Source organism: Danio rerio, chromosome 4 (assembly GCF_052040795.2).
Source record: "Danio rerio strain M-AB ecotype USA chromosome 4, GRCz13ab, whole genome shotgun sequence".
NCBI classification, from domain to species: Eukaryota; Metazoa; Chordata; class Actinopteri; order Cypriniformes; family Danionidae; genus Danio; species Danio rerio.
Genome location: NC_141024.2, coordinates 11354791 through 11379240, shown reverse-complemented (window position 1 = coordinate 11379240; position 24450 = coordinate 11354791). Strand labels below are relative to the sequence as shown.

At 36.3% G+C, this 24450-nt stretch overlaps 1 protein-coding gene and 1 long non-coding RNA gene across 3 annotated transcripts; one reads left to right on the top strand and one right to left on the bottom strand.

Annotated features, from left to right (window-relative positions):
• The first annotated feature begins 1669 nt into the window (after positions 1-1669).
• Positions 1670-24033, top strand: ppfibp1a (PPFIA binding protein 1a). Of its 2 annotated transcripts, XM_087247210.1 has the most exons (25): positions 1670-1850; positions 10715-10796; positions 11694-11899; positions 13928-14017; positions 14193-14306; positions 14422-14532; positions 15112-15204; positions 16748-16865; positions 17294-17355; positions 17686-17770; positions 18839-18921; positions 19177-19235; positions 19740-19791; positions 20218-20377; positions 20526-20655; positions 20991-21122; positions 21201-21351; positions 21429-21540; positions 21621-21709; positions 22047-22166; positions 22251-22376; positions 22454-22642; positions 22727-22879; positions 23317-23382; positions 23466-24033. In XM_087247210.1, exons 2-25 carry the CDS (start codon positions 10733-10735, stop codon positions 23541-23543), a joined length of 2643 nt encoding a protein of 880 aa, XP_087103336.1. In that variant the 5' UTR covers positions 1670-1850; positions 10715-10732; the 3' UTR covers positions 23544-24033. The 2 variants fall into 2 exon arrangements, with proteins under 2 accessions (XP_087103336.1, NP_001038532.1); NM_001045067.1 differs by lacking the exons at positions 1670-1850; positions 19740-19791; positions 23466-24033 and having other exon boundaries at positions 20271-20377; positions 22454-22646; positions 22727-22810; positions 23230-23380.
• LOC147844642 (uncharacterized) lies at positions 7505-21102 on the bottom strand. The gene is made up of 3 exons (XR_015482795.2): positions 20960-21102; positions 11634-11819; positions 7505-11282 (listed from the first exon to the last, which is right to left on the bottom strand). It is a non-coding gene; the product is annotated as an uncharacterized LOC147844642 (long non-coding RNA).
• Positions 24034-24450: the final 417 nt, after the last annotated feature.

Here is a 24450-nt window from a genome sequence, read left to right as displayed (position 1 = left end):
AAAGAAGGATATAGCCGTTTCATTTAACTAAAAATGCTTGTATTTGCCTGCCATCTAGTGTGAAGTGTTTGCAAATAATAACTCTGATCATAAAGACAGCAAGTAAAATAATATGGCAAGCATGATGAAAGTTTTATATTCTCAAGACACACATATAAAAATGCTACCAGTATAAAAGTAGTGTGATGCGGAAGAATATGTGTAGCAATACTCATTTTTTATTTGCAATAAGCAAAATGGCAATACTCATGTACAATGGCAATGTTGAACATCAAAAGTAACACACGCATGATTGTATTTGATGTGTATGTATAAGCTGAACTGGTTGCAAAATGATCATTTAAATGTTATTTGTTACTTTATTTATAAATTTTAAATTTGTGATTGGAAATAGTGAATGTAAAACATGATGTAATATCATTTTCATTTTATTCTAACTTTTGCAGGTATGCCATGAGGAAAGCTCATTGAATAAATACTCTGCCGTTTTACTAATGCTTTGCATATTACATTTATTAATGAATTTTAGGGCAGAGCAGGGATAGTAACATTTCTTACCTTTCTTGAGATATTGTGCAGACTATGTGTGTGCAGACTTCATAGAGGACAGTAGACTGATCACAAACTGCTTTTGAGTTTTTCTCTTGTAAAACTAAAATAAAACAAATAAATACAGTTTTATTTGCTGTGGGTGGTGGTGGTAACATTTCATTGGTGTTACGTTTTGTTGTTACAACTGACCCAAAGTATTGTAGCCATGAATTAGCTCACCTTACAGCTAACAGCTAAAACATTAGCATCAACAACATGCATTAAAACATCTATACAGACACAGCATTGAAGTACTTGAACTTTAATGGGTTTTACTACAAATTGGGCATCGGTCTCTCAAGAAAGTGAGATAAATACTTGACTTTGTTAGCTCATATATATATAAATATATATATATATATATATATATATATATATATATATATATATATATATATATATATATATATATATATATTTTTTTTTTTTTTTTTTTTTTTTTTCTCCCAAATAAAATCTGCTGTTTGCCACAGGACTCATATATTCATATATGTAACGAGGACTAATATGTACATGTGTGCAGGGAATTTGTTGATCTAACTAATCTCTAGTTGTAGAAACTTGAAGTGTTAAAACCATAGACCGTAAAAAATGGCAACAACTGCCCCGTGATATTAATATACATTATAAAACATATACATTACTTTAAAAGACCACAAGAGGGCGACATTCAGCTGTTAACCTGTGGGATGCTCTTACTGCAAGTTTTGATGCACTTCGCAATGGAACTTTATGTATTACACTGGAATAGTGCATGTGTCGGAAGATACTAAAACACATAATCGTTTAAATATCTGTAAATTAATTTATGATAACTTGTCATCAGAGATGAAGAACCCCATTGACGCTTTAATTTAAATAACTTTCATAGCAATTGCAAATCTGAAATTAATTGCTAAATGAAATGGAACCATAGTGAACAATCAGCTTATTATTTTTTTTTCATTCAAACCTTAACATATTTGGCTAGATCTTTTTTTGTGGTTGTTTGTTTGTTTTGTTTTTTGGCTAAATCTTTGTAAACTTTGTTAGATCGGTTTGTTTGTGTGGATAAATTTGCGCATGCGCACTTCCGCGCACAACTCTCAACTCAGAAGTCTGAAAGTTTCACCGCTGCTTTTGGAGAGAGACGCGTTTAACTCATTTGTACACAGTAATATGAAGGACGCTGGGGAATAGCTGTTGATTTCGGACACAATCATCTGCTGAAGGAAGTTATCATTTCAACTATATTTTGGGACTCTTTGTTACATTAAAAGGTAAGTCATCTCCGATATTTATAAACAATAATCTTCCACTTTAACTGTAACGCACCTGAGAGTCATTTGCTTGATTTATGTACGCCTTTTCTCCTTTTGTTTACTTAATCTGTATAGCTTTCTTACATATTTACAACATTTAAATAAGCTATATAATACGTGCTTTGTTTAAAACTATACTGTTTATTTATTCACATTTGATTACAGTTCTTATTGCTAGAGATGGACTATTATATAGATATTTTTGTTGCTAGAGTTTGTAACTTGTGTGTTGTAGAGGAGTGTTTTATCTTGATAAATACTCAATATATTGACAATGCTTATTTTGGGTGTGGGTGTGACGCTTGGTTGTGTGTGAGTGAGTGAGTGAGTGAGTGAGTGAGTTAGGATGTATATGTGCACACAGTAAAGATCAACTAACTATGTAACTTCCAGGGAGGAACTGTGGCCTTTCAGGGCTGGAAAAGGTTAGCTATGACATCAATTTTTTTTGTATTCTTCACATATAAGCCGCTAAATTGCTCCCATACAAGCTTGAAGTCTGGCTCAGATGTTTCCTATCTTGTCCTCCACATGTTTCCTTGTATTCATTTGAAACAAATGACAGATCCACTACAACAACATGCCAGAATCAAAGCCTTTTCACTATAGCTGCTTGCAGTGTTTATGCAAAACCTGTATTTGAGTAAGAAATGAAAGAACACTTAAGGATTTTCTATTAATTGGTTAATCCTGACCAATAATTTGTTCCATGATTACATCTGAATGCTATTAACACTGTTCAAACTATTATATAAAAAGTCTAAATCTGACCACTTTATTACATTTTTGAAGCATCAAAGACACAAATCACTTCTATAGGTACATAAATATCTCATTTTGTGTTCTGATTATCAACTGCCCTGAATAAAAAGCCATTATTAAATGTTTGAAGCATACATGGCAGAAATCACTCGGGTATATCTTATTTTGTGTGTTCTTATTGTATGTTTTATGGCTTTAAAATGATGCAAGGACTAGACTAACCCTTCAAGGTTTTTACTGATGGACTGCGGGTGTACAGAAGATATAAATGCTTGGGAAACGCTGATGACTCTGGTCTCCATCAGCCAACAGCTCGCTCCTCTTTAAAAGGGATGCTGCTAACATACATACCATACCTTTAAAGTACTTTATCAAACCAAGTGATATGTGATGGTAGCAAAAACTGACATTGTAATATTTTCGTTCACTGCGATATGAATGCAATTTCACCAGATGACTTGAATAGCTTGCAAAGAATTCATCATTTTAGATTGATTGGGATGATTCTATAGGGAAGCATATCTGCATAAAATATCATTTAAAAATTAAATACAACAGAGAAAATATGCAATTAAACTAAGGCTGCATGATAATGGAAAAATCTGATATTGCTTTGTTGAATTTCTTTTATAAATATTGCAATGAATAGTTTTATAAAATGGTTTGAATAGCTTTAACTGTGTTCAGGTACACAATCACAATGCAAAAAATGCCTTTCTTACATTGCTTTGTCTTATTTCTAGTAGAAATATTCTTAGATAAAGTAAAAATATTGTATTGTTTTCACTTTTAACTCAAAAAGAGTTTTTCCTTAAATTTAAATTTTTATTCCTTCATTTTATCTGCCAACAGGGACGTGAAATAATCTTGTTTTTGCTTTGAGATGTAGATATTTGGACTAGAAACAAGACAAAGTTCAAAGCAAGTATAATTATATAGTATAATATACCAAACATCATTATTTTTTGTGCCCAAATGTTTAAAACTCTTGAAATGCTCAGTCACAGGCCTTAAAACCACATGCAAATGATGAACTTTTACTCTATTGTGGTTGAACTTGGTAGTGACTCTGTGGTCAACTAAAATTCAGACTCAACACTGCATATCTTGCGATGTGACTATTGCAGATGCGCACATTGTTAAATCGATGCTGGAACAGTTGTGCAGCCCTAAAATAAACAATGATTTATGATTTTCTGAGGAGTCAAACAGTATTCAGAAGCAAGAATTAAATAACCGCTGTATAATAGGGTTGCACGGTTTACCGGTACTATGGTAGTATCGTGATACTATGGCTCCAAAATACTGGCGGTGCCACTTTAGTTTGTAAACGGTAGTATTGTCATTAACGGTCTATCTACAGTAGATAATGTTGCATGTGGAAAAGTCACTAAAATGCTCACACGTTTGTGCATCAATAGACCATTTTATTTGAATAGTCTGTGGAGCCCTTTAAGGTTGCAAACTGTGTAGAATTTCCACATTTTATGGTAGTCTATTGTACGTTTTCTGACGCTTCAGATCGAATCTGAATCAGTTCATTTCTGCTCCTGTGAATATGATTTAGTAGCTACAACAACTGCGATAATCTCTTAAAAAGAGCAACACACAAAGTTACATTTTGAATAATTTACCTGACAATAGATACTGGAAACATTAAAACTGAGTTTTTGACCACTTTATAACGCCTAATTTGGTTGGAACAATGCCTATTTTAATATTAATGCAAATTTAATTTGGTAAAATTTGTGTCTTTAATTTAATGTATTTTTGTTGGCCAGTTTTTAACAAAAAAAAAAAAAAAGAACGAATACATTTTAGATGAAGTGACGTGCAAATATTTTTTGAATAATAAAGGAATCATTAATGCAATTCAAGTAGGCCTATTATAACATAAAATCTAGTATTTCTGTAAATTTTCTTTATTTTGTGGATTTGAGTTATGAATTACAGCACCACAATACTACTTGGTATCACAATACTACAGCTAGTACAGTATTGTAACATGAATTAAAGGTCAAAACAACCCTACTGTATAATAATAATAATAATAACAGCACTGTATCAATTTAATTGAATAAATAATTACAGTTGAAACCAGAATTTTACATACACTGTATAAAAAGGCACTTGTTAATGTGACTAAACTTTTTCTCTTTAAGGTAAGTTAGGATTATCAAATTTGTTTCTGTTATGCCTAATAGCAGAATAATGAGAGAGATATTTTTGAGAAATTGTTATAACTTGAAAGTCAAGTTTTCAATCCTATAAAAAAAATTGTGGGCAGAGTTGAAAAAGCTTATGCAAGAAAGACAGTCTACAAATCTGACTCAGTCACTCCAATTCTGTCTGGAGGAATGGGCCAAAATTCATTCAAAGTATTGTGAGAAGTTTGTGGAAGTATAACTAAAACATTTGACCAAAGTTAAACAGTTTTAAAACTAAGGCAAAAAAAACAAACAAACAAAAAATCTCTCATTATTCTGGCATTAAACAAATGTAAATCATTTAGGTAATCCTAACTGACCTAAAATTGTAAACGTTTAGTATGATTTATCATCAGACATTTAAAAAAAACATGGTTATGTTCCTTTTTTTTAGAGTGTATGTAAACTTCTGGTTTCAACTGTTCATAATGTACAATTAATCTTTAAGCTACAGATTTATTTTATAGTGCCCAGATGGCTTAAATTTCCTTCAAATTCTTACAGTCAAGTCTTAAAGAAACATGTGAATAATAAACCTTCACTCTAAGGTTAAAATATATGTTGTTAACTGTAATGTCTGGTCATCTACATTGCAGATCCCTGCGATGTGACTATTGCAGAATCGCACATTGCAATATCATTGCTGAAACGATATATCGTGAATCCCTACGAGATGACATATCATTAACTTCAATTCAGGAACTCGAAGCATGTGGCAAATTTAAACTTGCACACTCCCACATCCAGACGAATGATTAGTAGTGGATAAGACCTCAGCACTATTACTGCCAAAGGCCACATATGTGTCTGGTCTGTGTGTTTGTATAGAGTAGAGCTCAGTAGCACACGCTCCATCTGAGGGACAGGGCTCAGCCTGGATAACGGCACAGCCAGCGAGTTGTTTTTCTTTCAGACTTCCCCCACTCCATCCCCTATCTCCACATCTGGCCAACGTCAGAGTATGTAAATAAATCAAAACGACTTTTACCTTTGTGCTCGTAGGCCTGCCTGGGCACCAAGCCAGCCACGACCGTCCCTCCTCCAGAGCCTCGCTCAACAGCCCTTTAAGGGAATATCAAGCCTGGTGATTATTGGTTAAACACATGAATTAATTTGCACGAATGGCTTGATATTGCTTTGGCCTGAGGGCGGTTGTATGATATCTATGTTTAGAGGAAGTGCTGATTGTGAAGGTATGCGAGAGGGAGCTCACATCTGGAGGAGTTTTCCAGCAATCTGGAAGAAAAGGGGGAGGTTTTTAGGGGGGAGCTGGTCATCAGGGTCATGGAGCGACTGGTGCATGGTACAATATGGATCTTCTTGGGAGCAGTGGACGAATCTTTGAGGAAGCAAACAAAACACCTAGTGCCAAATAATTCAGTTTTTCCTCCTCTTTCCGAATGGAAATGTAATTCCTCAGTCCATTTGTGACTGATTAAAATGTGCTACGTTTACTGCTGGAAAGTATTGTTCAGAAGTGAAGTGGAGCCAAACATCACTCCACGCTATCACATGCAGCTTGCTTTCATCCATATGATTTTCCATCTAGGCTTTGTAAAATGGAAACTCAAAATAAATGTGAAACGAACAGAGTAAAGGGATTAGGGCTGTACGATACTGAAAATATGTGACATGCAATATTGTTGATAAGCACTGCGATAGCGATAATTCTTACGCTAAATCATTTCCCCTAAAACATGCTATTTTTATTAGCTAAATCATTAATTTATGTAATGACATTAAAAATAAACAGGTTAAAGATATTTTTCAGATCTAATTAATTTTAAGTCAGTCTAAAAAACTGTCGAGGTGCAAACATTTAGTCTTTAAAACACTGAATGAGTGAAAACCTCAGTAAATAATGAACTCTGGCAATTAGTGTTTATTTTCAGCTCTGGGTTCACCTTACCACAAGCTTTTTTTGTTTTTAAAAGATATCTAATAGATGTTTAAACAGTTGTCTTGGCTAAAACAAGGCTAAATTTGGACTGTCAGTGAAAATCTAATAGGCATCTAAGAATCAAACAATAAGAAATGAATGACGACACATTTACAGTCGGTCTATTTGACTGCTAGTCTGGGTTTGGGCTATTCTTAGACGTCTATTAAATTTTCACTGACAGCTCAAGTTTAGCCTGGTTTTAGTCAAGCTGTCTATGTTTAAATGTCTATTAAACGTCTATTAAACACAAAATTGTTTGCAGGGTTCTAGCGAATAGCGGAACAGTAACTACCGGATAGATAAGATAGTGAGGCCTAATCTAACTGGTCAAATTTAGATAAACCAATGTATAAAATAAATGTATTGGATGTACTATTATTACGATAATGATGCTATTGTTGCAATGTTATTTTGCAATAGAAATGTAGTGCAAATATGTCAATATTTTCTGCAATATATGTAAGGCAATATATGTAGTCATACTTTAATTGGGGGAGAATCTGAAAGCAAATAAGGTAAAAATGAAATGTAACATAATAATTAGTGAAAATAAGGAACGTCTCATCAGATATGCAGCCAACTGGAAAAGAGATATGCACATCAATATACAGTAGCAGCATTTTTTATGACACTGTTTAACAATAATTTATATTTTTACAGTACTGTGACCGTTGGGTTTGTGGTTGGGGTGGAGGTAGATGTTAATAAAATACAATAAATGGGAAATTTAATAAATGATATAAATAACTTTTCCCAGAGATAGGTTGCGGATGGAAGGGCATCCGCTGCACAAAAACATGCTGGATGAGTTAGCGGTTCATTCCTCTGTGGCGACCCTGGATTGATGGAAGGGACTAAGCCGAAAAGAAAATGAATGAATGAATGAATGAATGAATATAAATAACTTGACTTCCAGCTGCAACCATATCCAATCTAGCAACAACCATGAAAATGTTGTATACAAAGTACATTGATTTCTTATTGTGTAATCATAAAACAGGCCAAAGTATATGCCTGCTCAATTTATAGACTTCTACAATAGTAATAAGTAAAGCAATTATCAGTTTTAGAGTTTCTCCATGCAGCCAGAAAATCTAGGGCTTCCCCATAGGAAGTGATGCAGGCAGTTGACTAAATACAGCTCTTTTTCCCCTCCAGGGATGTGGAGAATGCTTTCCGCTGGCCAAACGTAACTTGAAAAGGCGCTGATTTCAAGCTGGGGCTGAGCTCCACTTTGGCCAGTGTTTCTATAGGTGGTAATGGCTCTGGATGTCAGTTCAAATCCAGCAGATCATTACTCTTATTTTACTCCAACTTTCATATTCAGTGAGGATTTGTTTGTTGTGTTGTGGTCAGAAGCTTGATTTGGTCATGTGGGCTCTAAAACAACACTTGCCACAAGGTGAACTTTCAGCAAGCGTGGTATACAAAGAGCTCTTTGACTTGAGCAAATCTGATATCCATAAACGCAGGCTTGGAACGCTCGTCTTGCTGCTTAAACTGTGAAGGGACGTGTGGGCCGATCTTGCCCTTTCTGATCAGATAAGTTCTTAATTGAATAGCTTAATGTTATAATGAGAGAAGCTTGAAGAATGCTCTTTCTCTAAAGGGGTTGCTTGTAAAGCGATGAACAAAGACCTCAGTGTTGGTGGTTGGGATTTCTAGCTCTCTCGCCCAGTTGATAACAAGATTAAGTGGGGTAATTGTTTGGAGTGTTTTGCCATACCATTTGGCTTGGTAATTGTGACCAGCAATGAGCAGCATTTTGCCCTATTTAGAGATGGGTCAGTTTAACTTACTGTACTATTCATTGAGCAAGCAACTAATGTGCCTTTTACTTTTGTTTGTTTGTAGGTTTAGTGCACTATTTAGCGTGCCAAGCTTCAGCTGGTCAGTGGTTTACAAAGTCAAACACTTGGAAATGTTGTAACACCTATAAGCATTCAGTAAAATTGATTTGGTCATCGCATTGTATGTATTTATTCTACCTTTCACAAGACTATAAAAATGCACAGCAGCTGATGACATATTACATCCTTGGAATGTTTTTATTTATATTGGATTATCGCTGTGCTTTAAGTCTTAAGTTCATCACTTATTAGGCAATTCATTCATTTTAGCAAATACATTAAATAGAAACTTTATAGTTAAATAAGGTCAAATATCCAATATTAAATTTAAAACAAATTATACAGTAGGGCTGCATGATATTGGACAAATGACTTTGCAATGTTTTGTACTTCTGTGATTATGTATTGCAATATGCATACAATTTCACCAGATGACTTGAATACTTCTATTTTGAAAACAATTTATTAATTTTCTATTGACAGACATGATTCTGTAGGGGAACAAATCATGCATGGAATGTAATAAATAGATTACAAATATAGCTAAATGTAGGAGCAAACATAAAAGTGAAATAAACAGTGCTTTATGGATTTCAGGCTAGGCAAATTGTACTCAGGTACAAAAAAAAAGTAAAAATTCTAACCCAAAATAACACTGCAAAGATGTTACTGTTTAAACGTTCAAAAAAGTTACTGAAGGAGTTTAAATGCTTTAAACTCTTAGAGCTTAAAAAAAGAACCATTATGGTCAAACTCTGCAGTGACTCAACCAATCTCAATTATTTTGAGATTCAACAAAAAAAAAGTATTTTGAACTGTGTGACTATATAATCCCAACATACAGTTGCAATCAGAATTATCAGCCCCTCTTAGAATTTTCTTTTTCTTTTTAAATATTTCCCAAATTATGTTTGAGCAAGGACATTTTTACAGTATGTCTGATAATATTTTTTTCTGCTGGAGAAAGTCTGATTTGTTTTATTTCGGCTAGAATAAAAGCAGTTTTTAATTTTTTTAGAACCATTTTAAGTGCATCATTATTAGTACCTTTTTAAGCTATATTTTTTTCGATAGTCTATAAAACAAACCACTGTACAATTACTTGCCTAATTACCCTGCCTAGTTAACCTAATTAACCTAGTTAAGTGTTTAAATGTCACTTTAAGCTGTATAGAAGTAAAATATTACTTACTGTCATCGTGGCAAAGATAAAATAATTCAGTTATTAGAAATGAGTTATTAAAACTACTATGTTTAGAAATGTGTTGGAAAAAATCATCTTTCCGTTTAACAGAAATTGGGGGGGGGGGGGGGGGGGGGGGCTAATAATTCTGATTGCAAATATATGTAATCCCACTTTAGCAATGCAGATTCTGCGATGTGACTATTGTGGATGCGCACAGTGCGATATCTATGCTCAAACGATATATTGTGCAGCCCTAATATAAAGTACATGTTTGAATCCATTTACTAATATTTAATGTGATCTTTTTAATTTCTCATTTTAGCCTTTGTTTTAGTACTTTTTATGGTTTAAATGTATGTATGGTTTGACTTTTTTAATATTTTTTTATTTGGCTTTTTTTCATCTAGCATTTTATTTTTAGCTGCATTATAATTCCTAAAAAATATTTTTTTACATTTTTGTTTTAGTTATGGATGCTTATGCAGAGTATTTTACATTTTAATGTGTTGCTTACAAATTTGTTGATCATAACTCTGTTAGGTTTTATTTGCATCTTAAATTTTAATATTGTAGTTCTTGGGTGGAGAAGACAAACTTCTATAGAGCTGCGAGCCAATGGCACTCACAGGCCGGACGTGAAGCCTGTGGGACTTTGTTTTGAAGGTCTGGAATTCCAAGCATTCCAACACACAGAAAAGTCCTGGGAGAATCATGTCATTATCCCACACACACACACTGAGTCCTCCTATTCTGCATAGGGGGAAAGTAATTCAAAATAGTGCCAGAGAGGAGGCCGTCAGATGAAAGCAGGACTAAATCTGCACCCCTAAATGCCATGCAAAGTCAAATCTAACTTCTGAATGTGACATTTGCAGGTTTGAAGCAAGGTAATCATGATGTGTGATGCCAGTGAAATGTTGGCAGCTGCTCTGGAGCAGATGGATGGCATCATTGCAGGTACGACTAAATAAATATGAAATACTATGCACAAAAATGACCTATATCTTTACAGACAGTCACAAACCATGTGATCACGAATAAAAAAAAAAAGTTCACAAAAACAAAGTATTTTTAGGGGCAATGCTTGCACATAAGCCAGCTAAGGGAACACATTTGTGCTCTGAGTGTTTCTGCAGATATATAAGAGATGAGGGTATGCGTCGTGAGCTGCATTACCAGCTTTTTCCACTATTTCAGCGCTGATGAATCTAATGTGTATTCAGTATGCGACCACAATACTGTCCATCTCTGAGCAAATCAGGGGCACATCAGAGACAAATGGATGTCTTTGCCTTCAGCAAGACCGAATCTCTTGAAGGTCATGCTTTTCCATTCATTCTGTAATCGTGGCAGTGAACGTCCCGCTGTTTACATCATCTGACAATAAGCCACCAGAGCGCTGAGGACACAGTCATCCAACCTGTGTTTTGTTTTTGGAAAGTGCTGAAAGTGGTTACAGAAAAACAGTGATTTAAAGGCGAAGTCACTCCAAAATGACATTTAAAAATGACATTTAAATATTAAATAAAGCAAATGTGTTTCAGCATTTTTACATTAATCATTTTGCAAGCTATCATTAATATATTTATACTATTTTTACAATACTGATGAGATAGTAAAAAGTAGTCCATCTAGATCATTTTCCACGCAGATGAAAATTCAGTCATTAATCGCGGATAATCATCATTTAATGCCCAGCAAATACCACAGATTTGACATATATAATGTGCAAATTATTTGAGATTTATCTAAATTTTTGTTGCTTGTTGAAGATTCGTCTTTAAAAAATCTTACCTCATCCGTAAAATCATCATTGATCACCTTCATTGATCCTCATTCTTCTGCTCACCGCAGGTTCTAAGGCCATGACCTACACCAATGGTCTGTTTGATTGTCAGTCACCAACTTCACCCTTTCTGGGCAGCATTCGAGCGCTGCATCTCCTGGAGGACCTGAGGGCTGCGCTGGACTTAATGGATCCTGAGGAAAAGGAAAATATGCGCAGTCAAGTGTCTGAAACCACAGCCGAGGGTCTGATGGAGTGGCTACAAGGCAGATTGGTGGGTGTTTTTCTCACATAAAATAATTTCCCATGATTATCTCATGTTAAATGATGTTATGGTAATCTGTTATAGCTTTATTAAGGTTATCTGTTGTACAACTGTTATAACGGGGACAAAGAGTTGACCTTATGTTTTAATAATACACTCTTATAAAAGTAATTCAGTGTGTTTATATTATAAAAAATAAAATATACAACTCATTTTTATAAGCTAAATCAAAAATAACCTGAGTTGGGCATCATTGATCTGCTCTGCATAATGTCTTTTCATTTACTTTTAGTTTATTAAAGGTCCCGTGACATGAAGAGCTTTGAAATGTGTAGTTTTGTCCAGTAGCTGACGTAAGCTTAATTGAAACATGAAGAGAGGGTTGGACATAGAGTAGTTCCTCCCCTTTTTAAAAAACAGCCAATGGTCTTTTGTTTTTATCACAGCTCTGCCAGTCAGTGGTTGAGGTCAAGCGCATTAAATGAGAAGCAAATGAGAATGGTCTTGAAGGGGGCGGGGCATTTCAGTTATTAGAGAGCATTTGATTGGCCAAAATTTAATGAGAACGGAAGTATGTGGGACGTAAAAAAAAAGTAGTTCCTTTTATGCAGAAGTGACAAACTGTAAGCTTTGAGTGTTTATATCAGGTTTATGTCTATTAAATGCAAATTGTGCCACTGTTTTGGAGAACACTGGCTGAAAGGTGAAGTTTTATAAACCAATTTCGAGAGAATCACTTGCTATGATTGACCACAGCTGGTCTCACATCATCAATCACTAACCAACCAATCAGACGCATCCAAATGCATCTATATAGTCTGCCTTCTTCACCTTTTTCGACAAAACTCCCCTTCAACCCCAACTCCTTACACTCTTTCCTGAATCCAATAGCAGGGGAGTTGTCGAGACATACCTAAGCTTAGACTCCCCTCTCTCCCTGCTGTCTAAATGGAGGGAGCCCCAGGCTAGTAGATCCTCAAGGCTCTCTCCAGGGAAAGCATGCCAAATATGCTTTTACTTATTCAAATAGTAACTAAGTGTGAACTCTTGAAATATCCTTAAAACTAAGACACTGATACTAACATCTTTTATTTTACTTTCTCTGGACTTGTAAGGGTAAAGTCTAGATCCGATACGTGGCGGATGGGAAGTGCGATATGCACATCAGTATAGCAGTATCTTTATGACACTTTATAACAATAATTCATATTTTATAGTACTGTCACGGTTGGGTTTAGGGTTGGGGTGGGGGTAGGCCTTAAAAAATACAATTTATTGGGTAATTTAAAAGACAGTATACATAATACCCGGTACAACTACTGTTATTATGTTACAGTGACGGTTAGGGTAGGGGTAGATGTTTATAAAATACAATAAATGGGAAATTTAATAAATAATATAAATAATTCTCGTTAACTTCCATCGGCAACTGTATCTGGTCTAGCAGCAACCACTTTTAAGAAAATGAATGTCAGTTTTGGTCATAGTTTTGTAAATGGTTACCTGTTTGATGCCAAATGGAAAATGCAAAAAAAAAAAAAAAAACTACATCACGTTTTTAAATGAAATATTCCTCTGTGTGTGATGCAATGACCCAAGTGTTTTTCCCTTTGAATTTTCCATCCTGAACTCCAGCCATGATTCATCTGGATTAAGCACACTTCATTTCCTTGGCCCCTTTTTCCACATTCAACCTATCTTTGTGCATGCTTTCTTTCTTTTCCTCTTCTTAGCATTAAAATCTTACAATGAGAAAAACTTTCACATGAGCCTCATATAGTATAGCATCTTCACTACCAACCTCACATGATTCACAGATGGCAGCATGTGATTTCTTTTACCGGTCCTTTGGAATTTTGCGTTTCACTGCATTCGGTAAACTCTTTAGATCCTGCTAAATCAACTATATGATGCGTGTCACACAACATAGTTCAAGTTCCCAGTAAATCTGCTGTGGTTAATTGGAAAAGTCTTTCCATGCGTGTGTAATGTAGAACCAAACTATGTCTAACACTAAGCGTTTGTTTGTGTTTCCAGACCAATGGCCATGGATCTGCAGCAGGGGATTTGGTCCACCAGGAGCGACTCTCTCGCTTGGAAAGTGACAAAGAATGTTTAGTGCTCCAGGTGTGTTGTCAAAACCAAGTCCAGACCCTTTATAGCTTGCCTGGGATTTTCCTGTTGGATTAGAAGTGGTGCACTGCTGCTGTTCTATTGACTCCCCTTTATAATACAACCATTGTAGTTTCTAAATGGCACACATCAAACAAACTCAAGAAATACTGACCTCTTATCTATTTAGGTAAGTGTTCTGACTGACCAAGTGGAAGTCCAAGGAGAAAAAATAAGGGACCTAGACTCGAGCCTTGAGGAACATCACATGAAACTGAACGCTACAGAAGAGTTACTACAGCAAGTGTGTGGTTGTTTTTATAAACTTATGTTCGATAACAAAAGTGCAAAGCATTTAAAGCACACTGTACACTGTATTAAAGGAACAGATTACCCAACTTGTTACTTGTATTGTGTAGGAGCTGCTTAGCAGGAGTACTTTAGAGGCAGAGAAACTGGAACTGTTGACCGAGATATCGAGTCTGAAGCTGAAGCTAGCTGCTGCAGAAGGAGATTGCAGAGAATGTGAGGTACTGAGCACACGTTTGCAGTTTCACAGGGCACACAGTCCAGCAGTCCTCATAAATTAGAGTCTCCAGCAATTAATCAGAATTGCTTTGAATGCAAAAAAGAATGAACAGGACTGACAACATGTACATTTCATGAAATGAAACCTGGCTATTATGGTTTGACCACCTTGAGGTTTCCACAGTGACACTCATTGCTTTTTAATCCTGCAGCTTTATCCAGCAGAGGGTGAAATACTAAGTGCTGGAGCCGTTTCCTGTTATAAAGCTTTTTTTTTTGTGCTCTGTTTGAGTCCAGACTACACTGGACCCATTCAGCTTTCTCTCACTTGCATGAGCCCACAGAGGAGAGTTTGAGTTTCACAAACCAGCAATCCACAATGGACCAAACGAATGGGCAGGGTTTCCTTCATGTTAGATATAGATTTCACTTTAAATATACTTTATGAACTTCTCAGTTTCAGTGTCCTTGCGTGATTTTATTTTCTTTTTTCGACAAACAATTTAGTATTTCCTTTAGTCTGTCAGTGTCCAACCCAAACTTTTCTTGTCCTCTAAATAACATGCTCTCTCTCTCCTCAGGGTCTTTTTCAGGATGTGAAAGACTTGCGCCTCAAGTTGACATCCATGGAGAACGAGAGACAACACTATGAGAGAAGCCTCATCTCAACTAAAGTATGTGTGCCTCATGGTCAGGTGATAATTACACAACATCAGATTAGCAGCACTGAAGTGTAACAGCAAGCATCTGTTCACGAATCACTTTACCACACAGAGAAATCCTTGAGTAATTCACTTCGGCCATCATGGAATGTACTAAACTAATGAACTTTATCCTCACACTCAAAGCAGGACAAAGGCTCATAGCTGGAGGTCCTGTCTCTTGGTTTTTCTACCTTTTACACACATTGAATGTGATTTGTTCACACCACATGATCCACTTTTTCCCTCACCTGAATATAGCTTTAATTAAGGGTTGCACTTCTAGTTTGGGAAACTTCTATTCAAAATAACCAAAACAAATGAAAAATAATACACATCCGTAGTTGAAAACTGAGTGAGAGTGATGCTTGGATCTATTTTTATTAGTTATGAAAATAACACTACGCCTGGTATTTTAACGTGAAAATAATATCACAAACATCTCTGAGGCCAATGCTTTTTTTTCTGTGTACTTTTCTCTTTGTACAGAATCTTAGGGATTACCCATGCTCTGCATTTTGATTAATAATGTATAAACAGTGAAAATAACAGTCCCACCTTTTAATTAATTCTTTAAAACACTTAAAACTGTTTGTTTACAGTTTAACTGAAGTTACTCCCATATATACAATTCAAGTGTCATGGGCAATGTTGCCAGATTGGGCGGTTTTGAATTTGGTTGTGCAGGTAAAAAAAATGGTATTGCGGATTGACAAAATTTGGGCGTTGGGCATATAAACGTAAATTTTATATGCAACTTACTTAACAAAACATATCTGTGTGCTCCTACTCCATTTAGTTAGTATTGACCAGTGCATAGTGCAAACCGCATGGGCTCACCTACAAGAAGAAGTGAAGGATAGTTGTATCAAAAGAGTCCCCTGACAAATCAGACTCCCCTTTACAAGCATCACGCAGCGCCTGCAGTTAAACTCACAGCGGTTTTTCATGACGCTTTTATCAATCTTTTTTTTCTGCAATTGACAGCAAGAACAAACATAAGCATTGGCTGATTGACAAGCAGCACCTAATTATGTTCAAAATGTATGAATTTATACCACATTTCAAAAGTGAAACACTCTAATAGGTAGTGTAATCTACACAACATTAAGTGCAGTGTGTTTGTGAGAGGGGTTTTGATGTGATCTGGTTATGCTTTGGTTCTGGTTTTAGTTGCTGTATAGTTAAAAAATATGACGGTTAAAGTAACTAGGTTAATTGCAATTTTAAATAAATTTAAATTAAATGAAATATTAATGAAATATTGTGGGCGTTTGTTGTGCATTTGGGCAGGTTTTGGACTGGAAAATGTAAGCTTTATCTGGCAACACTGGTCATGAGTTGTATGAATAACATGGATGGATGTTTTCCCCCTTGTATTAGCTGTACTGTATATTAGCAGTCCTGGCATTTTTGCTTTAAATTAGAGCCAAGTAAATTTGTGGCACATGGTGAGCTTATTTTTAGGTCTGAATTGAATGTGCTGTGAGACGTTTATTGTGTTTTTATTGGTCAGGAGGAGCTGATATCACTACAGAAACAGCTGGAGGAGAGAGAACAGGCATTTAAAAGAATTCAAGACCGAGGCGTCCCAGAAACCTTAAACACTGAACAGTCACAAAGCAAAGAGAGAGGTACTGTATCACTCTATTGCAATGATCATGGGTGAGAAGTTGTCACATGACCATAATACAGATGGGCTAATAAATCCATTTGCAGCAGAGGTTGTGCACTTTAAATGGATGACACAGGAATAAAAATATTTTGGTAAGATAAAGAAAAAAGTACCCCAAGCACATTATAAGCTGAAGAAAAAAAAAACATTGTGTTGGAATGTATGAAGGATTGTATTACGCATGTCTAGACTCGCTTTTGATTGATGGTGACCTGATTTTGGCAGCACTCTTCTGCTCTTCTAACTGTGATTTGCTAGATCTGCATATATTCACTCACTTTATTTATTCCCGACTGCAAATCGAGTTGACTGATTCCTGAGACACGCATGTAGTGGAAGTCTGTAGTCTGAAATGTTTAGCCTGCTGCTTTTGTGTGTGTTGTTCAGATGTGGAGGTGCAGAGATTGAGGAGTGCGATGGAGTCTCTGAAGGCGACTAATGAAGAGAAGGTATAAACAATATGGCGTCCTGCTGTTTTTGCTGCAGCGATCACATCAACCACCTGCCAGCTCAAACATTACTTCAAAAACGGTGGTTTCTTAATTAGAGCCTCCCCACAATCTTTCAATTATTTAACAGCTTCAGATGTAGCAAGAGAAACTGGACATTAAATAATTTATTTACAAAGCATGTGTAAAACAGATCAAAAGTGGCAGGTAATCATTTTAAAGTGTTATGTTTGAGATTCAATCATATTATGCAGCATGATTCACTGAATTATAAGAGAAATTAAAAATAATGTCTTTATAATGTCTTAATGTTTTATTGTGAATTGTTAGGATTTCAGGATAAAAGAGCTGCAGCAGTCTTTGATCCATTACAGGCGGGTTCAAGATATAGGGAAAACTGTGCATGTGTTAAAAGGTGAGCTTCATTTTTGTGTCTTTTAGTTAATTTCACTCACTCTATAAATGAAATAATGATATGCTACATTACATAACTTTAAAAACCATGTTACCTTGACTTGAAATTAAAACAATAATACTAGTGCGTTGAAAAAATGGTACACTACCTGACTAAAGTCTTGCCGCTTATCCAAGTTTTAGGAACAACAAATTATAACTTGACTTCTAGTTGATCATTTGGTATCAGAAGTGGCTTTTTTATCCTTCATCATTCTCAATAATGTTCATGTCTGGTGGCTGGGCTGGCCAATCCTGGAGCACCTCAGCTTTCTTTGCTTTCAGGAACTTTGATGTGGAGCCTGAAGTATGAGAAGCGCTATCCTGCTGAAAAAATGTGCCCTCTCCTGTGGTTTGTATTGTAATGGGCTGCACAAATGTCTTAATACCTCAGACTGTTGATGTTGCCATCCACTGAATGTAACCCCAAACCATGTTTTTTTCTTTACCAAACTTGACTGATTTCTGTGTGAATCTTGGGTCCATGTGGGTTCCCAATCATCACAAATACTGCAGAAGACCTATTGGATGCAGTTCAACAGATGATTTATCTGCAAAATCTACCTTCTGCCACTTTCCCAAATAATCAACTAGAAGTCAAGTTATTATTTGTTGCTTTTACATCCAGCATCAACGACAAGACTTTTGTCAAGCAGTGTATAAGTAAACCTTTCACATTTTTTTTACAGCTACAATTATGTAAAATCATCTCTGTCAAAAATACAAGCTCTTTATATTTCCTTTAAAGTTACATTTATGATAAAAAAAAGCATTATATTTTCTTTAAAATGCTTTCTCCGCCATCATGATGAAACAAACTGCTTGCTGACTGAAAAACAAAATGCAGCCATTAAACGCATCTATAGCGACATTCATTTACTCAATTTGACTCTCGTGTCTGTTCTCCCTGAGTCTTTATTACATTTAGGCCAACAATTATTTTGATCTCCTGTATTTTCCAGAAAGCTTTTGTCGGCGTTTCAGTCTAATAGCTCTGGCAATTTGTCCTGTCTCATGACTGTTTTCCCAGACAACCTCAGTGACGAGGACACAAGAGAAGGGCTGTGTGACTCTGAGATGCTCTCCACTGGAGGAACAGAGGAAACTGATGAAGTATGAGCCTCTTGCACACATGCTTATGTACACAGGATGTTCCTCAGACTTCCTTTTAAACCCCCTCCTTCCACTTTCATTGTGATGCTCTAACAGACAATAACAGTTAACTTTTTTTGTTTTTTAATAAAGGGGTTGTTTTTGTTTGGGAGCAGCATCCTGTGATTTCAGCCGCTGCCTAGTTCATTGAAATATGACTCCTCAGGCAAAATACTTGACATTTATTTTTGCTGCTCGTTCTTGTTTCTCTCACAGCCTCAGCTCATTCCATGTTCAGAGCTGCTGCCTGAAGTCCCACATACACCCACAGACAGGTCTGTTCTCTTAATCAAGTTGATTTTACACATGACATGGTGTATAAACATACTATTGAAGTGTTTTTCAAGAATAGGGTGCAATGTAGTCATTGAAATAAACAAGGTGGATGCATATTTATCTATTCAAAGCTATATTTATATTCTGGAACTTTCATGAGCCATCTGTTGTATGTAAAAGATGTGAAAAGATTTTGAAGTCAGCCATGTGTAGTAACATTTATGTGGATCAAAACCTTTCATCAGTGCACTGAAACTATTTCAAAAGCACTAAAAAACCTTCTTGATTTAAAAATGTTGACTACTGCGTATATAAATATTATCAGATAAAATTATTGCTTAGCAAATGTAGCGTTTTCTCCAGGAGATCATGGGATTTCTTCCTCTATTTCTTCAAAGAGTAATTGGATACCATTTGTACCCTATTCTTGTTTAACCACTTAAATAATTTAATTAAATAACTACATTTGTGTGGCATGTATTACTTCAATTTTTGTTTTTCAGTGTTTCTGAAGTACAGCAATCTGAAAGGTCTCCTTTGACTAGCAGTAATGAGGTACTGACTGTAAAATGAGAAATGATGAAATGCCCATTTAGCCTGAGGTCTTATAAAAAATGCCATGAACATTCAGCTTTCTGGTGTAGTTTAAAACACCACTTGCACACAATAACAGCTCATGTTAGCACAACAGCTCCATCTACAGATACTGGCCCCTACAGCGAATTACTACAGTATACCTGACATAAATAAACCCAATTCATTGACAAACACATAAAAAAACACAATTAGCAATTCATTTTAGATACTTTTCCACACTCTGATTACATTTACAATGGTTGTTGATTTTCTAAGCATCTAAATTGTCATAATTGTTTTAGACCAATTACTTGAGAGGTTTTTTCGGGGGGAATAGTTTGTAAAAATAAAAAAAAGTGTTGTATCTTGATCAAGATCTTTAAACAATTACTTATAATATTTTAGGATGAAGCAAGCAAAAACAGAGGCTTTCCATCCATCTCCCCGACTCAGCCCAGCTCAGGGAGAAATGAGAGTTTTGGCAGTAAGAAAACTCGCTCCTCTTTTGGACGTGGCTTTTTCAAGATCAGAGGGAACAAGATGACAGGCAGCGCTCCCAGTCTAGGTGACTTTTGCCAAACCGTGTCTGTTAAACAATGTCGTATACTTTCTTTCTATATGAAGCTGTACTGTTTTAAACCAATTTTCCACTTTCTTGAAGAAAAGCATGCTTGTTGTTTGTAAGATTAACTCTATTATTGGCTTTTTGGCAGCTGAGGGAGAGCAGAAGGGGACGGAGCACTTGGATTTGGCCGGAGTGCAAACTAAGAAGCAGAAAGCATTGGACACACACTCACCTGATGGGAAGAAGAAATCAAAGGGCATCATGAAGTTATTTGGAAGGTGCTTGTTTAAAAAAAATGTAGTTCACTCCAAAACTCATCCTTCACCCTCAACCAAATCTGTATGAATTTCTTTGTTGAACACAAAGGAAAATATTCTGACAAAAGCAGCCATAGTAGGAACAAAAAACATTATGCAAGTCAATGGCTGCTTTTGTTCCAACACTTTCCATAATATCCTGTATTGCGTTCAACAGATGACAGATGTCCATAAAAGTTTAACCACTTAAGTGTGAAGAAATGAGGAGGACATTTTCATCATATGTTATGTGTAAGATGCACTGAGTGTTAAGACAAAATATCACCTTCTAATCATATTTAAAATGTGTTGGTCAGGATGAAGAGAAGTCAGTCCACCTCCTCTGACCTGGATGATTCTCCAGACTCTGAGTTTCAGAGAGGTGGAGTTCGAGCCACAGCGGGACCCAGACTGGGCTGGTCACGTGATCTGCAGAGGAGCAATAACAAGTACAAACCGCTTACTTATCAAGAGTTTTTCAATAATCATTGTGTTTGATTTGGGTGTAACTCGTGTGTTTCTCTAAGTGAGCTCAACAGTGCATTTTCCCGCTGGAGTAAAGAGCAGGTGTGTGAGTGGCTGCAGGAACAGGGACTGGGCTTATATATGAATCAGGCCCAGCAGTGGATTAAATCTGGACACACTTTACTGAAGGCGTCTCAGCATGATTGGGAAAAGGTCTCCGCATTCTTAAATGTCAACAGTGGGTTATTGTGTTGTGTGCAGTATTATATTTTTCTCTGCGCTTGCTTCAGGAACTGGGCATCAGGCATCCTCTACACAGAAAGAAACTGCAGCTGGCTCTTCAGTCGCTCAGCTCAGAGGACGGAGATGCTATGGGCAAACTGGACTACAACTGGGTTACTCGTAAGTAATGCTAATCTGTTATTAATAACAAATGCAGTGTTGATTTTGTTATGATACTAATTATTTTCGTTATGCCAAAGAATGGCTGGATGATATCGGCCTGCCCCAGTATAAATCTCAGTTTGATGAGGGCAGAGTGGATGGACGCATGCTTCACTACATGACTGTGGTAGGTGTCACGTATACAGTATACAAATCAAAGTAGAAAGGTCAAACATTTAAAAAGACAAGCAAGAAGCATTTGATTAAAGGGTAAAATTTCTACTCAACATTTACTCTCCTCCTTATGAGTTTTTTTCTTCTGTTAAACACAAAGTAAGACATTTTGAGGAAAGCTGAAATCCTGTAACCATTGACATCCTTAGTAAGAACAAATACTATATAAGACAATGGTTATAGATTTACAAAAAAATTTTAAATAACTTTTTCTTTATTTATTTTACATCATTTTGTAAGTATAAACTGCATCCACAAAAGTGAGATTGACTCGCCATGTCTTTGTTCAGGATGACCTGCTGGGTCTGAAAGTTGGCAGTGTGCTTCACCATCTCAGTATAAAGAGGGCCATCCAGGTTTTACGCCTCAACGGCTACGACCCAAACTGTCTGCGCCGTCGACCAATAGAGGTAACATACCCTGCCTTCCTGCTGACACACACTTTGCTTCATTCACTTATAATATGATTTAACATCTTTCTTTTTTATTATTAGAACAACGCCACACCAGCTGAAATCTGTCAGTGGACCAATCACAGAGTGATGGAGTGGCTGCGTTCAGTGGATCTGGCAGAGTACGCCCCCAACCTGAGAGGAAGTGGAGTCCACGGAGGCCTAATGGTACATGCGATGAACATGTAAAAGCAGATTTACCACATTAAAGTTGTTGTACTACGATTTATACTTGCATTTCTCAGGTTTTGGAGCCCCGCTTCAATGTTGAGACGATGGCCCTGCTTCTTAACATCCCACCAAATAAGACGCTGTTGAGACGTCACCTTGCGACCCACTTCCATCTTCTGATTGGTTCGGAGGCACAGAAACAGAAGCAGGAGTATCTGGAAAACCCTGATTACACTGTGCTCACAGCCACAGCCAGAGTAAAGGCACGTTAAAGCTTATGAATATGTCAAAAATAACTGTGAACTCCTTTTTGACAGCAGAAATGTAATGTTGTCTTCTGCTTGTAGCCAAGAAGACTGTCATTCGGAAGTTTTGGGACACTGAGACGAAAGAGGCAAGAGGATATGGAGGAGTATGTTTGCCCTATGGATGTGCAAATGCCTCAAAGCAGCAGTTTCCATAAGGGCATATATGAGGACAGCTTAGATAAGCTGGAGCAGGTACTGCAAATGCAATGACCAGAATGCAATGCTGCTAAAATGGCTAATCATAGTGCAAAAGCTTGTTATAATTGGCTATCTCTACTGGTTATACACAAAACACTCATATGAGCTGTAAACATTTACTAACATTTTAATTAAGCTTGAAGCTTTCAGAAAAATGGCTGAATACACTAAGCTGCATATTATTATTTCCACACAAGATGGCGCCAAACCCTCAAAAACAGCAGAGTGACAAATCATCACTTAAATATGTATATGAACAAACTCATTAACACTCAGGATGGTTCATAGTACTGAGTTGACCCTCTGTTATTAGTTTCAGCAGTTGTTATCTGGGAACAACATAGCTTTGAATGTTGACTGATCTGCTCATGTATTCCAGAGAGCTGTGTATATGTTAAATATTGTACATGATGTTATGCATCTCTGTGCAGATGGAAGACTCTGAGGGTACAGTGCGACAGATCGGCGCTTTCTCAGAGGAAATCAACAACCTGACTGTAAGAAAACTGTGTAAACGTTCCAGCTGTTTTGTATCTGTTGCAGTTATTTATCCTCCTAACGCTGATCTCATGCGTTTCAGAGCATGCTGAAAGAGGAGGAATTCTTCAGGGAAGCGTCGCCTCATTCACCTGAAACCAGCGCCACAGATGACGACTAATGTTTGAACATGACAATCATTGCTTAAGTCTGTAGTTGTGAAATTTCCCAAAGAACTGAAACCCTGCAGCACGACACTGTGATTTTACTATGAACAAAATAAGCTCCACTAGCAGGATTGCGCTGTGAATGCAATAGTGTAACCTTGTGTTATTTATTCATTTCGGATCTGCAGTGCATCCTCTCACTGAAACAGTATTTATGTGTTTGCACCAAGCTAAAAACCAAAGACTACAAATCAAACGGCGATTATTTCTTAAGGATTTGATTGTCTTTTATACTCTGGCCTGGTATTATGTGTCTGTTTGCTGCATGTTTTTGTAATTTTTTCTATTTGAATGTTGTGGTAATTGGGAGGGAACGTTGTTAGAATTGCCTGCAAACTCTTGATATTGTTATGCTATAACCTTATCAGTGAATATCACGTACTGTGTACTGTTTTATGCATGTTTATGTCAAAGAAAGTTCAATTAAAGCTATTTTTTTCCAAATCCAGTCTGTTTTGCATGTTTCTTGTAAATCATCATTTGAATGAGCGTATGACTTTGGGGGAAATCATCTATCCTGCAGTGATTATGTGGCAGAAATTGTAGTTTGAGTTATTTATAAATTTAAAGCTTGAAAACTGTTGAAATTAAAAGTGACAATCTGTGCATTTTTGGGGTTTTAAAGACAGAAAACTTTCAAATACAAAATGTTCGAGGTTTAGTGTTTAGCCAAGATGCATGAGACAACTTTCCATCTATGCTCCAAACATCTTGTGCTCTCTAGTGTCAGAAGAAAGAAAAAATAACATGCCTTGAAATCAAAATGGCTGCATGCTAAAAAAATGTGCCAAAAAAAAGTTGGGGACCATCTTTGTAACTCTTGTTTGTGGGGCAGTTGTGGCCGTATGGTTAGGGAGTTGG